The 14,893-nt window shown below is 38.5% G+C and overlaps 2 protein-coding genes across 3 annotated transcripts; one reads left to right on the top strand and one right to left on the bottom strand.

Annotated features, from left to right (window-relative positions):
* Positions 1-681: 681 nt before the first annotated feature.
* yipf3 (Yip1 domain family, member 3) lies at positions 682-5,735 on the bottom strand. The gene is made up of 9 exons (XM_026224503.1): positions 5,471-5,735; positions 4,441-4,650; positions 4,218-4,324; positions 4,096-4,141; positions 3,305-3,397; positions 3,089-3,220; positions 2,875-2,988; positions 2,681-2,804; positions 682-1,676 (listed from the first exon to the last, which is right to left on the bottom strand). The coding sequence occupies exons 1-9, from the start codon at positions 5,543-5,545 to the stop codon at positions 1,546-1,548; spliced, it is 1,032 nt and encodes a 343-aa protein (XP_026080288.1). The 5' UTR covers positions 5,546-5,735; the 3' UTR covers positions 682-1,545.
* Positions 5,736-6,279: 544 nt separating this feature from the next.
* On the top strand, positions 6,280-14,837 carry LOC113057250 (nuclear receptor coactivator 4). 2 transcript variants are annotated; one of them, XM_026224501.1, is made up of 10 exons: positions 6,280-6,423; positions 9,302-9,428; positions 10,134-10,274; positions 10,512-10,600; positions 10,792-10,900; positions 11,519-11,590; positions 11,677-11,808; positions 11,986-12,945; positions 13,480-13,572; positions 13,687-14,837. In XM_026224501.1, the coding sequence occupies exons 2-10, from the start codon at positions 9,303-9,305 to the stop codon at positions 13,690-13,692; spliced, it is 1,728 nt and encodes a 575-aa protein (XP_026080286.1). In that variant the 5' UTR covers positions 6,280-6,423; position 9,302; the 3' UTR covers positions 13,693-14,837. The 2 variants fall into 2 exon arrangements, with proteins under 2 accessions (XP_026080286.1, XP_026080285.1); XM_026224500.1 differs by lacking the exon at positions 6,280-6,423 and adding an exon at positions 7,550-7,706.
* Positions 14,838-14,893: the final 56 nt, after the last annotated feature.

Raw genomic sequence — 14,893 nt, 5'->3', positions numbered from 1 at the left:
TTATTTATTACAAAGGTGCTCTATTGAACTGAGATCTAGTGACTGAAAGCCCTTTCTATAGTCAACTCATTGCCATGTTCAAGAAACCAGCTTGAGAAATGTTGAGCTTTGTGACATTACCCTGCTGGAAGTAGCCGTTAAAAGGAAAGACGTGGTTAGCAACTGTACTCAGGAAGGCTGTGGAGTTCGCTCAGTTGGTACTAAAGAGCCCCAAGTGTGCCAAGAAAGTACCCCCACACCATTACACCACCAGCAGCCTGAACCATTGATACAAGGCAGACTGGATCCATGATTTCATGTTGTTCAGGCCAAATTATGACCCTACCATCCGCATTTCACAGCTCTGGCATCAACAAAGCATTTTGAGCTCTTTTTCATACTCTTGCCTGTAAAGCACTGGTCTCAAACCCAATTCCTGGAAGGCCACAGTTTAGCTCAGACCCTAATCAAACACACCTGAACCAGCTAATCAATGTTTCGACGGAGCGTGTATGTGAACCATGAATATTCCTACAGTTCACTGACTTCTAGGAAACTATTTCCAGTAAGTTCATCTCAGAGCAGCTTTCAGTAAGTTGCATTAAATCATTTGGAGTATTGACCATGTTTAGGTTTAGCAACATGTTACTGTTCAGAGCATCAGCTACTGATATGTGCACGATCAATACAAAATACTGTAGGCATTGTTTAATCGCTTTAATTGGAGTATATTTCAAGTTTTAAACAACACAAATTAGGACAACAGTGTTTCTTTATTTTCTCTTTACAAGAACCCTTTAAATAAGAAGCTCACATGTAGAAGACAACATAATGAGATAGCAGGAAACCCTCAATCCCAACCATAGCTTTAAATAGCATGAATCAGACTGCACCACAATGGCTGGTTAAATATGGATAAGGAAAAAAAAAAAATATTGCATGCAACATAACAATCTTTCTCATCTTCAAATAAGACATCATTGCATTTCTGTATTTTAATGCACTTTGCCTTCCCATCAAGATTTCTCTATCGACTCTCGATAAAAGACTTCCTTCGCAACTGTGGAAATATCAAAAAAATGCAAATAAAAAATGCAACTAGATAAAAAACAGAAGTGTTGTGTGATGTCACTCAGTAACGGAGACCGTTTATGAGGCAAATCAGTGCACTCTCACAGAGCGCAAACATCCAGCTGCATTTAATGTCAACAGGGTTTTGGAAGAATAATTATTAGTATCAGCATCCTTAAGGGATCCATACATATTCTGAACGAACCATTCTAATATTAGCAGATCATATAGACTGTAACCCTTAGCAAAAAATGAGTAAGACAAGTGTAGAGTGAATAGGATAGTGTGTGTCTCATAATAACATGAGCCAAAATTAAGTGAAGCTGTCTAGACCGAAGAACATCCTTTTAGTTCTGTACGACAGCTTCAGGAACAACAGATGAGATACAAACTGAGCTCAACAGAGACTGCCCCATGATTTTGTTTGGCCCTGACCCTACATATGTATACACCAGCCTCACTGGACTGTGTGACCAGTCCCAGACAAATACATAATCACTGAGACTGTAAAACTGCAGATATTGACTTGATGGTGGCGTTAACAACAGCATTTGCAACAACAGGCACATCTCTGGCCACTCTCTGGATGGGTGGGATGTTGGGTCCTTCCAAGGTGTCCAGGATACCTGCACACAGTAAACACACAGCACAATCCTGACTGGAAGTACAGTAGCCCGATAACATCGTCCCTCATTGACTTTTAGGCGTTTCACAGTTTTTGAGGGGAACTTGGTACTAATACTATTGCAATTGTGACAAATGTTGTAAACACAGTGGTTATTTTTGTGCTCTTATCAGTGGACAGGATTGCTTTATTTTTATTTACATAGAAGGCGACAAATATATGTAGAGTAATGAAGACATAAGACTGTGGTCAATCTGCTCAACCACAGAGAAGAATTACAGTCAGACAAATGAGAGATTTCCAGCTGGCCTCATTCTGACGGGCTAAAAATAAACAGGACCAATAACACATACCGTCTCTAAAATTAGATTTAAGAGGGAATTTCAATCACAATAATGTCTTGAAGACAATCTCTTTCAGTACACTGTTGCTCTAAATGGATGGAACACTTTATTAACTTATTAATTGTATTAATTTGTTTTAATCATGTATAGACCTTCAGTAAGCAGTGCTCCACTGAAGTATTTGAACAATCCTGTTGTTACTCTCCTTAAGTTATTATTCTGGACTGAATTCCACGAGAATGATATATTTCATATTTACTATATATTACAAAGAGTGTGCTGCAGATATAAAGTATTAATACTGCAATTATTAATGCAATTTTATTTGGACATAAAATTTCCAACTAATTAACTCATGATAAGACTTACTTTCAAAAAATACTCACGCATGTCTCTGCATGCACGTGTTCAAATGTTTTGCATGAAAATATGTGTATGCAAATATAGTCGTTTATTTCTATGTATTGTTATTTTAGTGCATATGCGTGAATAATAATGCACAAACATAATATATGTGTCCTTGTCTTCATTTAACAGTTAAAAAGCATGGATTTTTTTGTGATTTATATTTACTCAATTTGAATAGCGATTTTGTTCTTCATGGAATTAAAAGGTCAATTTTGTTTTGCTGTATCACCCAGCTCTCGGTCTCTTGTCTTACCTTCCACCATCTTATGGTACGCAAAGTGCAGGTAGAGCAGAAAGAGCATGTGAAGAGCAGCCAGGGTCCCACACAAGATGAGGCGAGGAGTCTGACCAACCGTTCGGGAGATCAGCACAGCCACCTGGGAGAAAGCTGGATATAGTGACTGCACATACATGCATGATCTTAGCCCTCGTTCATTCTTCCTTTACCATGCGTAGAGTAGACAGTCCTCCGATCACCAGCCAGAGAATGTAGAAGAGCGAGTGGAAGTGGACATTGTAAGTGATGAAAAGGACCATGCAGTGGCCAAAGAGACCGTAACCCTGAAAACAAAGATGATTTGAGACACAGCGTAAACTAACCAGCCCTAGCATGAAGTGAGCATGTCATCGACTCTCTTCAGGAGTAATGCGAGGTACGTACTAGCAAAGACAACATCTGCAGCATGGTAATCTGAGCGTTGCACAGGTAAGCAAGGAAATAAATGAAGGAGGACACTCCCAGCCAGTATCCGAAGCAGGTTCCTATGGCAGTTCCCATCAGTGTGCCCTCTCTCTGTTTCAACAAACAAACAATAAGAGTCAATCATCATCACAGCTTTGGATGACACTTCTCACTGACGCAGACAAACACGCTTACAATAACAGTTCCTGATGTCTTCATGCCATGGAGCAGAATAGCCACCATCGTGAACACCAGCATCATTGGTCCGTACAGCTCGCCAGCAACTTTCTGGGTTTAAAAGATGAGGGAAAATATATTGTTATAAATCTGCACCGTCCAGTGGGTCGAGGAACACAGTTGTGTCCCATTTTTGGCTTTTCAAAAAGCTTAAAACTAAAACGTGCTGTGAGACAAAATACAAGTTAACCGATTAAATCTGATTAACCCTATAACGCTTGCAATGCAAAATAAATAAATGAATTTGTTTACACACTAACTCTCTTAATAATTAATAAGATGATAAAACTATGTAAATGCTTAGTTTTATGACCAAAGCCCTTTAGTTTTAAAATGTGGGGATCGAAACATAATACAACGTGATATAATGATGATACAGTGATTAAAAAGTGATCAAATGATCTATGGATAATCAAGTAAAAAGTTGCTTCAGTCCAGTAGGTGTTCAACTTGAAATAATAATACTAATAATGTAAAAGTTATGTCTACGCTTATTTGAAAAATCAGTAACAATTTTACAGCAATAAGACGTGTACCACAACACGAAAATAAGTTCTTCAGCAAAGTTTTGATTAAGTGGATCATTTAGAGGCCTTAGAAATGTGTTTCAAATACAATACAGTGGTCTTTTAGAAGAATAATAGTATTCATCTCTCTCGCTCAAAGACGCCAGACCCCTGCTCTTACCAATACTATTAAACTCGCTTCTCTTGCTTATTGCTTACAGCTCAAATGATGACGTGTCTTACCTGTGGAAAGTTGATCATCCGGACTGGGATCAAGGATTCGACCAACCTGTGGATCAAGCAGTTCTTAACTGAGTCAGCAGACACTGAGAAACCGCTGTTAGAAAGCCTGACGTGCATCTGACCTGTTTCTGACTTGATTCGGCTCCACGTCAAAGTACGGCCGGAGAATGTCAATGTTGGCGTAGAGGTTAAATGCTTTTGAGGCCTGTCTTTTTCCTGCCTGCCATACCTGTGTGGATACAAGATCTATTAGTACTCTCATCTACACAAAGATAAACAGAACTACTCAAAGGACAGTCAGACATGTTTGTGTGAATCATGTGTCAAACAAAGTTTCTAGCTCACCTCATCGGCCACCTGTCTCCCCAGCTGTCCCTTCAAGCCCTTCATCCCCAGGAACTCTCCGTCCTCTCCGTTGTCCTCCTCCGTCGCTGCTGCCTCGGCCGTCACCTCCTCCTCCTCCTTCAAACGCTGATGGATCTCGCCCATATCCTCAAAGCTGGAGCCAGACGTGTCGTCCATGTTCTCCATGTCGATCACCGCCGAGCCGCTGCCCTGTGGTCAGTCACGTGAAGAACAAACACTGTGTTAAAATGTCTTTATTATTAGTTTTTTTTTTTTTTTTTTTTTATATGAAGCTAGTTGCACATTTGAAATATGGTAGAGAATGTTATTAGTAGCATGCATGACATTTTAATTTTGTGCAAATATATGTTTACTAAAAACTATGATATATGTTGAATTCTGAACTAAATAATGTTGTTTACCACAACTTATTATATTTCACCATACCTAGAGTACTATGCAAATTCTGCATAAACATACCCCAGTGAAAAATAAATATATTTAAAATGTAGTTCAAATACATTTATTTCATGCCGAGTATACCACAGATACATTTTACATGTATGTACTTAATAAAATGTCCTGCAATTGTGCATTTACTACCGGAACCCTTATATACTTAAAAGTCTAAAACTACTTTTGTACTTAAATGTGCAGAAGTACAATTAAAAATATACTTAGTACATTTTAGTGCGCTAAAGTAAACATTTTGCAAGTATACTTCAGGAACACGTTAAATATTTTGCATTTCAACATATTTTAGACTTAATATTAAGAAAAGTGCATTGTGCACAAGTAATGTAGTGATGTTTAATTATAAATCAGTAAGTCTCAAGCTATCTGTCAGTAAATATGTTAATATATTTGAACTATACTATACTATTTATTTTAAATATATTACTTTTCACTAAAGTATAGATACATAGTATAACAACTACGCCAATGTCATGCATTCGAAGTCAGGCTGAGAAAAGCTCACTAAGCGTTATTAACAGTAAAGAAATGTTTCTGTTACAGTAATGATAATTACCTGGATGATGATGTTGTCATCAAAACTGCCCCACGGTTCCGTGTTCGTGTTTGTGCTTCCTTGTGACGCGGACATTGTTTAACGTTAACAGGTACAAGAATACAATCAGAGAGATTCGCTAAAAGAATTTACAGATGCTACTGTCTATAATTTGATTCTGGTGCTCATCGTTGTTTAGCAATACAAAGGTTTATGCGGATTGTTTTTCCAGCTGTAAAGCACTGGGGTAAAATTTTGACGTAATGACGAGGAAATGTCTGACGCTACTTCCGCTAAACGCAAATAAAAGCGCAAAACAAAACTTCCACGTTCGGCCAGACTTGGAATACAAGTCCTATTTTCTTCCAGTATTTTCATATTAACCACATATATTAATTACCTACAAAACTGTGTTGTTTTAAAGTGACAACGTCGAGCACTATTATGTCATAATAAAAGTCGTGTGACGTGTGCTCATGCGTGGTATTTTGTGATATTATTTCCCCCTTCCCGTCATTTTATTTAATATTGTGAAATCAATTATTTCTTATTTGCTTATCTTTCTGTCATTAATAAAATAAAATGGAGTGGGTAGAAGATTGCATATTTTTTAATTAACAACTGATTAACAAAATTACGTTCATCCACACATGCATATTAAACTCTTCTTGCTCCAGACAGGTACCCCATGTTTGCAAAGCTATATTCAAATTTCTGAAATCTTTGTATTTAGATTAATTTTTTTGAAAATCTTACTAAATACGTGGTTTTTACAGGCCACTAGATGGAAGCAAAGATGGAAGCACTATATCTGAGCCCGTGATAGTATCGCGAGATCAGATCATGGTCTCGCGTGATTTGCCGAATACCTCGCTGGTAGCGTAGCGCGTGAGGGGTCGCGGCACTGCTTTCTCGCAGAAGCCTATCATACTAACATCACCTTCGTTTCCATACAAGGTTACCAGCTAGTCAAGGTATGTATACATCGAGTCTCTACAATGACACATTTGTTTAGATAATTAATTTCACTTTTAGCTAATGCGGCGTCGGAATGCTAATCTGGCATGTCTGACAGGAATGCTAAGAGTGCACGAGCTCACTATATTTTCAAAAAAACACGCCTTCTTCTGTATTGTCACGGTCTTGACATATGTATACTTAATCTGAGAATCGTTTTAATGACAAGTTTTTAAATTATGAGTTGATATCAGTTCAGTGTGTCCTCGGCGATGTGACACATAAAGGGGGCTACAGACGGGCGATCTGTAGGATATCTTTTCAGTGTCCGCTTTAGATATTTAGTCTTTGTTTTACGTAACTTTTTATGCGATTTTTTTTTACGTATCTTAATAGTGTTTGCTTTGCATGTCTTCTAAAATTGCATAACATTATCAGTCAAGTATTATTTAGATTGCTGTCATTGCAAGTAGTTCAAGTTCAATGATGTCAGTGGATTGCAGATAACAGTACGTTAATCATAAAAACCATGTCATCAAGTTATAAAAACACAAAGAGGTAGTTTGAAGACTTGCATCAACATCTAAACATTGCTTCATTCTCAAATAAGTTTTTATTTGTTGACATGCACATCATTGCTGGAGTGTTTATCTGACATTCATGCTGTAAGGTTTATACTAGTTATTATTTTCTCTATAACATTCATTATGTCTAGAGAAATAACATTAAATAAGCCCATAAAATAAGATACAGTGATTAAATGTTCCTTTTAATGTTAGTTTTGATATTTTTACATACATAACTCTGATACTAATGGGGCTTATGCCTTTGTAAATTTGTGAACTTTTGAAATAAGTTAATTTTTTAGGTCTGAAACCAGCATTTTTGCAGTTATTTTTAAGACTATTTAAAGAAACCTAAGCATTTAACTGAAGTTTCAGTTCATCTTTTTGATTCCTTGTAAAGCAGAAGATGCCATCAAGCAGGGGGTGCAGTGTATTTAAGATTGGGGTGTTTTGGGTGCGCTTCTGAAAGTCATCAAGTGCGTTGTGTCATGATCATGTCGTCAGTCGCGCGCCCCCGTGAGTGGGCCCCCGTGTACGTGCAGAATCGGTCTGCTAGAGTGGAGGCAGATCGAGGCCGGGCCTACTGCTGACGACTGCAGTGACGTCACTATAGGACGAGGGGGATAAAAACCGTGAGAACAATCAGACTTTCATCTAACACACAACAATCGATCTAAGCGGCACACTTGCATTACATCGACGACTGTTAAATAGCCAATGCTTGACAAGACGAGGTGGGAACCGAATTTCGAAATGGCTTTTTGGATCTATATTGTTGTATGATTACAAACAGTGCATTCTTAGTAAATAGTAGTAACGTTATGCGTGGCTATTACGTGCACTAAATTAAAAGTACTGCTCTTTTTGACATGCATTATGGTAGTACCATATTTTTTTCTTAATTACCATGTTATTACAGTATTCTGATATTGCTATCTAATGCTACCATTGTATTTTGGTAGTGCCATAGTTATTGTGCATTATATTGCATTTTATTAAATCTCAGAGAGATTTGATATTTGTAAGAGTGTATTGTTAGTTTAAGTTGTTGTAATTGAAATCCATGCATGCGGTCAGGATGGAAAGCTCTAGATCTGTGGAGAGACTGGGCTTTTGTTCTGTCCACTGCAGATGTGGCTGGCTTTGTGCTCCTCTAAGATGTGTCCGAATTCTGTCATCACATAACATTTTTATATTGTCGCACCTTTGGTGGTTATTAGGTTTTTTAAGATTAAAATAATAACTGTCCGATGTAAGATGCAGCTTGAGAGCTGCACTAAACAGCTCTTCCTGTTCTCAGGTCTGTAACGTTACACTTTGGGTTTTTTTTTTTCTCCAGACATTGTTATTTTTGTTTTGCAGGTTTTTTCCATGATTCTAGGAATGTTGCCCTTAAGACGCTGTCAGCTGTATGTTGTGTGATAGCTCACGTGTAGCTCTCGGTTTGGCAGGCACATATCATTACTGACACACTGAGTCAGAGAGGCTTTGAGTTCACAGGAAAGTAGACAGATACGGGTTTTCTACTACCAGTAAAACTTTGCACTGTCAAACTCATTTCTAATGAGTATTTTCAATGCCAGTTTATAGTAACTGTCACTAAAGTAATGGAAAAACAATGTTTGAATGAATGCATGTTATGTTTTATACTATATTTTGAACTGTGTCGAGTTCACATAAATGCTGGAAGCAGAACATTTTTCTTTCCATGCCTAAGTAAAAAAACAACAACAACAACAAAAAATGTTGAATCAGAATGCTATTTATTTAAAGAAATTAATTCAAAATTTATATTTGTCTGCAAAAATATTTCAGTAGTTATGCATGATCCTTTGGATCAAAAGATGTTTAAGACTGTGTGAAAAAAAAATCAGTCAAGTGTATCTGAACTTTTGATTGGTGCTTTATAAAACAGAATTTAATTATAGAAATTAAAACTTAATAATGGACATTACATTTAAAGAAATGTTTTCACACTATTTACTAAAATTCCATAATGATAATTGGCTGGCAGGTTATTAACTATGTGACCAATTATCACAGTTTCTCAGACTATAATTCTTTTATTTTGTTGCTAGAAACTGTCACAAATATTGCCACCATAAACAATTTCTAAATGTAGTAATAATAATTTACATACCCTCATGTCATTACAAACCTTATTTCTTAAACCTTAAAATCATGTTATGATATTTGTTGTTGTTGTTATTATTTGGAACATCAGTGGTATCCCAAAACTGTTTGGTTGGTAACTTTTCCAATCTTGCTCCTGTCCGGGAGAACAATGCTTGAGAATAGAGATTGAAGTGATTGACTTTTGTCTGTGCAGCATGTCGTCCGTGGGGCAGAGAGAGAAGGCTGCCCTCAGGCAGTGCGTTCAGGCCCGGTCCCAGCTGGAGGAGGCCATCGCTGGGGTCATCAGAGCCGAAGTTCAGCTCAGGAGCAACTCCAGAGAGGTGAGATACAGCCCCTGCATGTTCTCTGTGGCATAAGGCAAAGATATGAAGTACTGGCCTATTTTTAATCTTTTATTTCTATACTTAACTCTTAAATCATGCTTGTGTTATTAACGGTTTAGTGTGACTTTGTTATAAACATAATTTATCTTTTCTAGTGGGTGTGAACACTGACATGCTTCGTAATGTGCTTAAGCTCATTTAGTGCACAATGAAATGTCATTTTCTTGTTTGTGTTCTAAACATAAGAAAACATCCATGGATATGACATAATTTGTCCCAGCTCACAAGCACAGGTAATAATTACTATTTAGATGCAGGTCGTCTAAAAGGAGTAGGGCTTACTAGACCACAGCTAAACAAGCTCAGATGTATTAACCATTGAGAAATGGTCACGAAAATAGTTTGTAGGCGAGGATAAAGGATTTACACTCATTCACTTAAGCTTTATTGAGAAACCTCATTGGCTTTGCCCATATTCTCTCGAAACAGGATCAGAGTATAATAATGTTTCTCTGTTTTAAAAGAATGAGGACCCTATTATTGTAGAGCTCAGATCATTACAGGCTGTCCTTCAGCGGTTTTAGGAGGAGGGGCGTCTTATTCACCTCAGCAGGAGTTTTAAAAGCTGCTCGGCATCGGAGCTCTTTCATATCGAAGGCAGATGCGTCTGGACTCACACGTATGTCCTTTGCTTGCTCTCAGGTGAAGTCTCAGCTGCACAGCTGTATCAGTAGACATCTGGAGATCCTTCGCTCTCGTGAAGTCTGGCTGCTGGAGCAGATCGATCTGGTGGAGCAGCTCAAAGGAGAAACTTTACACCAGCAGCTACAGCAGCTGCATTTGGTGAGCATTTTGACATTTTCGGTTTGAAGAAGTACCTGGCATCATTTGTCCACACAGTCAGGAAAATTGAGCTTTACTGGTATCGTTGCTTACAGTCAAGACTAAAATAAAATGGTCCGTTCAGATACTTTTACTAATTCTGAGAAATGTGATCTAAATATTGACTCTGAATATTGAAACTGTTCTGCTTGAGTTACTGTAAAGCTAAAATGATTGTTATCTCGTGGTTTCTTACAGCTCAAAGGCAGCTTTGACATCCTCATTCATCAGCTGGAGTATTCCAGCAGTAACAATCTGGCCACTCAGCTCACCAGCTGCCTGGAAAAGTAAGAGCCTGATGGACTTTTCTAGAATGGTTTTGTTTGGTGCATCTGCTCCAGTGTGTTAAATGACTGTTTACATGTCCCTGTGAATCTCCAAACAATCTACAATAAGTTTCAACCACAAAAATATCTGTGTAGATGCTGAAAGTGTATTGGATAATAATGGATTTAAAACTCGTCTTTTGTCATCCCAGGTTTTCTTCTCTCAATCTGACTCCTGACGAAAGCCCAGAGATGAGTTTCCAAGCCGATGCACGCAGCTTGCGCCAGGCTATCACATCCTTTGGGACCATTTCTACCCAGGTTTGTGGAATTGGCATTTTTATTTTTTTATTTTTGTTTTACTATGGCAAGGACTTAAACTCCAGTAAATCGCAATATTTTCATCCTTTCATCAATACATACCTCAATATATTGAATTTGAAATGGCTTAAATTCACTTTTGACTACACCAAAACCTCCATCAAGATCAAGTAGTATAAAATTATAATTATAATACAGAAAAAAATAATCAAAGCATGTTTTCAAAACTGTTTACATTAGATGAAAATTTTAAAACAGTTAGAAAATTTGAATTCTTTGAATACACTGACACTGTCTACACCTGACATCAGTGGTACGACACAAACAGAGCCCAGTATAATCAGCAATACTATCTAAACTGGATCTGAAACAATGCTGTTCTATTTCTGATGTGCGGCATCAATTACACTACTTCTGACAACAGTTCAAATTGATCCTGACCTTTCTGCACTTTTGTTCAGTGCTGTTGTGCCTGATGTAGACTAATTGAAATTGACTAGTTGACTTTTGACAGTGTAGCTGGGAAGAGTACAGTGTATTGTGCTCATACCATTGCAATAAATAGACCTGTGCATCCTTACACAAAGCACATGAATTCATAACTGCTCTCTGCTGCAGCACATGGAGACCTCAAACTCTTCTGAGAGACCATGGCTTCTCCAGGACTGTCCAGTTTCTTGCAAGAAACAGGTTTGTTTTTGAGGTTACACATGGCTTGTGTGGCTTCCTGCTCGTTAATTTGCAATCAAAGTAAAATACCCATCTTGTTTAAATAGAAACTCGATCCTGAATGGGACACGCCTCTGGCGGAGTGGCTTCTGGGAAACCGTTCAGTAAGCAGCGCTCCTGTAGGACACCACCTCAGCACAAACCCTCAGGACTGGCTACTTGTTTCCAAGGAATCTCAGGTAAACTTATTTTATTTTTCATCATGTGATTATATTCTGCTATAAGAGCAGATGTATGACCCTATTATTAAAAACCGTTGAATTATTCACTTGACTGTTGCTAAAGTGCTACTTCTCTTAAATGCATGTCTTTAGAAAATGGCACACTGAGTTATGGTTTTTATTTTCACTTTATAGGAAGAGCGAGAGTTACCTGCCTTTGACTTCCAAAAAGCTTGGGGTCAGCTTCAAGACCTGGAGTCGTGGCTTCTGAAAGAGAAAGTGCCAGTTCGTGAGCGAACCTGCAGCGGAAGCTCGACCTTTTCGATTGAGATGATCGAGGAAAGTGACCTAAATCTTGATGAGGCGGAAGACCAGCCGGAAAAATGGGATGACGCTGTTGAGGAAGAAGAACTCAGCAAGTGGCTGTTCAGCCCAAGCCCGGTCAAGCAAGATAAAACCAGCCCGGTGTCAGATGCTGACCGCTTCAAGCTGATCATCAACCCCTTTTACGAGAGCTTCTCCTCCAGCGATTGGCTAACCAAGTCCGACTGCAGCTCTTGCTGTGCCACACGCAGCACTGCCGTGGAAATCGAAAACCTCGGAAAGCTCAAGTGCCTAAAGACTCCACCCTCATCCGCTGCCAGCACTCCAGTCACCAGTCCAGAAGCCATCGAGATGTGGCTTCACAAGACCATCCCTATTGAGACCACCTGCAAAGCCAACGAGACCTGTGCCAGCTACGCTCAATGTGTCTGTGACGACAACTGTGGAAAAGAGGCCCTCAGTGCCTGGCTCCTCAAGAAAGAGGGTCGAGATAAGAATGGCGTTCCTGTCAATAAGAACGCCCCAAACAAAGCCTCCAGCCAGCAGCAGGAGCAGCAGCAGAAGGTCCAAGCCATCCTAGAGGCATGGCTGCACCCGAGCAACAGTCCCAAGTCCCCTGCCCTGTCGTCCCTCTCTGCCTGGGTGACCCCGTACCTCAAAACCTCAGACTCTGAGAGCTCCACCCAGGAGCCTTTGCAGAACTGGCTTTTGCCAGCGATGAAGCACATAAGCACAACCACTGAGACGCCAAAGAGCGAGAACACTAAGGAGCAAGACAGCAAAGATATCGAAGAGGACAAATGGCTTCTACGCAAACGGGCCAGTGCACAGGTGAGGCCCAGCACAACATTAACACATTAATGGCATAGTTTAACCAAAAATTGTCATCAATTGCCCAAACCAATATGACTTTCTAAATGCAAATAAAAACAATTGAGAGATTTCTGTCCCTCCATCAAACTTTGGCGCCAAAACGTTCATAAAGATTCCAAAGAGACACAATCTATTTAGATGATAAACAGACTTTATTCATGTATAAACATTGATCAGAACACATATAGGGCACATCAAATATGGTAAACACAAACTCATGATTGGATTACTTTTACAAAGTCTTTAAGATAGTTGTTTTGGTTTCTTGAGCTTTCAATGAAGGAACAGAAACCTCAAGTTTCATTAAAAATATCATCTTCTTTTGTATTTCAATAATAAATGAAGGTATTAGGGGGTATAGAACGACATGAATTGATGACAGGATTTTTGTTTTTGATTGAACTGTCCCTTTAAGGAACATATACACATTATTCATATTCACATACATTATATGCATACACTTCATAACACGTTTTCCTCTGGTTTGTCCAGGAAAGACTAGGCCTACCCACAGTTTGTGACCTGTTTTCCTGTATGAAGCTCAGTGGGGACAAAGAGAAGTGGCTCCATCAAGCAGTTACACAGGTGAGAAACAAAAAAAATAATTATATATATATATAAACTTTTTTTTTTTTTTTTTTTTTAATAGTCACGTTTTTCGCCTCAGAGGAAGTAAAACAATTTTCTCTTTTCTTACAGATATAAATGCAACATCCATTGGCTCTTGGAGATTTGACTCTAGCGTTATTATATCGCTGATTGTTGCACAATATTTGTTTCTTCAGTGCTCTTTAGAGATTCATTCTCGCAGTAATCTTCTTGATTGAAAGGGTGATTTGGAGTAAAGGTCCCGTCCAGGAGGCAAGGCATTTGGAACACCATCACTTGAATCCATGTCATGTGAATTACTGTCTTATTGCCCCCTTTTTTTTTTGGGCTTAACGCAGTTAATTTTCAGTAATGTGACCAGATTGCTGCATACAAAACAAATACAATTTTCTTTTTTTCCTTATGGAGGCATAGTGGGAGTGGGTGAGGGTTGGGATGAACTGAAATAAAACCATAAATCTATATTACTTTTAATCACGCACAGTTACAGCTTTTTTTAATTAATCTTCCAAAACTCAGTCCCGCAGATATGGAGGAAAACATGCTCTAAAGCAGAGAATGATTTCCTCCATCATCAATTCTGAGTGTATATATAGAATTTTACTCTAGTATGGAATTTGCCGTTTATTTTACTTTATTATTTCAGTGATTATATTATAAACTTTAGTGGCATATAAAACACCAGCTAATTAGAGCATTACTTGTGTCATTGGAAGCTCATGAAATCTGATAACTCATGCCTGATACCGAATGTGTAGCAATGCTTGCTGTCAGTCCATCTCCTGTATGTGTGAAATCAATCCACCAAAGTTCACCATCTCTGCTGTGTCATGGGCTACAGCAGCGGATGTTCGTTGTGTGGTCTTTGTGTTAGGCTCAAGAGTGTTGGTAAATGTTTAGCATAGAATCACAATAGTTCTTTTTCAATTGAATTGCTCTTATAGTAACCACTGGTACTGCTTATGCCTCTGCTGTTAACAAAGATAGAGCAAATGGTGAAACTGGTTGAAAAATGTAACTGAAAATTCAATTTCATCATAACGTCATCTCATGTACCAATCCTTCACTTAGCATTGGACCAATGTTGGTACATAAAGATAAACTGTGCAGAAATGTGTGCACTGCCAGTGTTGGACTGCACGCGTACACATGTGGATTAATCGCAAAAATATCGCTTACAGTGATCTCTCTAATGCTTTGAACCTTGTCAACTGAATAAATAAAAGTACATAAAGGCACTGATTTCAAGTTTCTGTTCCCTAACACACAAAATGCCAATTTATTCTCACAGAAAGAG

This window comes from Carassius auratus, chromosome 38 (assembly GCF_003368295.1).
Source record: "Carassius auratus strain Wakin chromosome 38, ASM336829v1, whole genome shotgun sequence".
In the NCBI taxonomy this organism is placed as follows: Eukaryota; Metazoa; Chordata; class Actinopteri; order Cypriniformes; family Cyprinidae; genus Carassius; species Carassius auratus.
The sequence above is the reverse complement of the archived record's forward strand: the minus strand, read 5'-3'. Positions and strand labels throughout refer to the sequence as shown.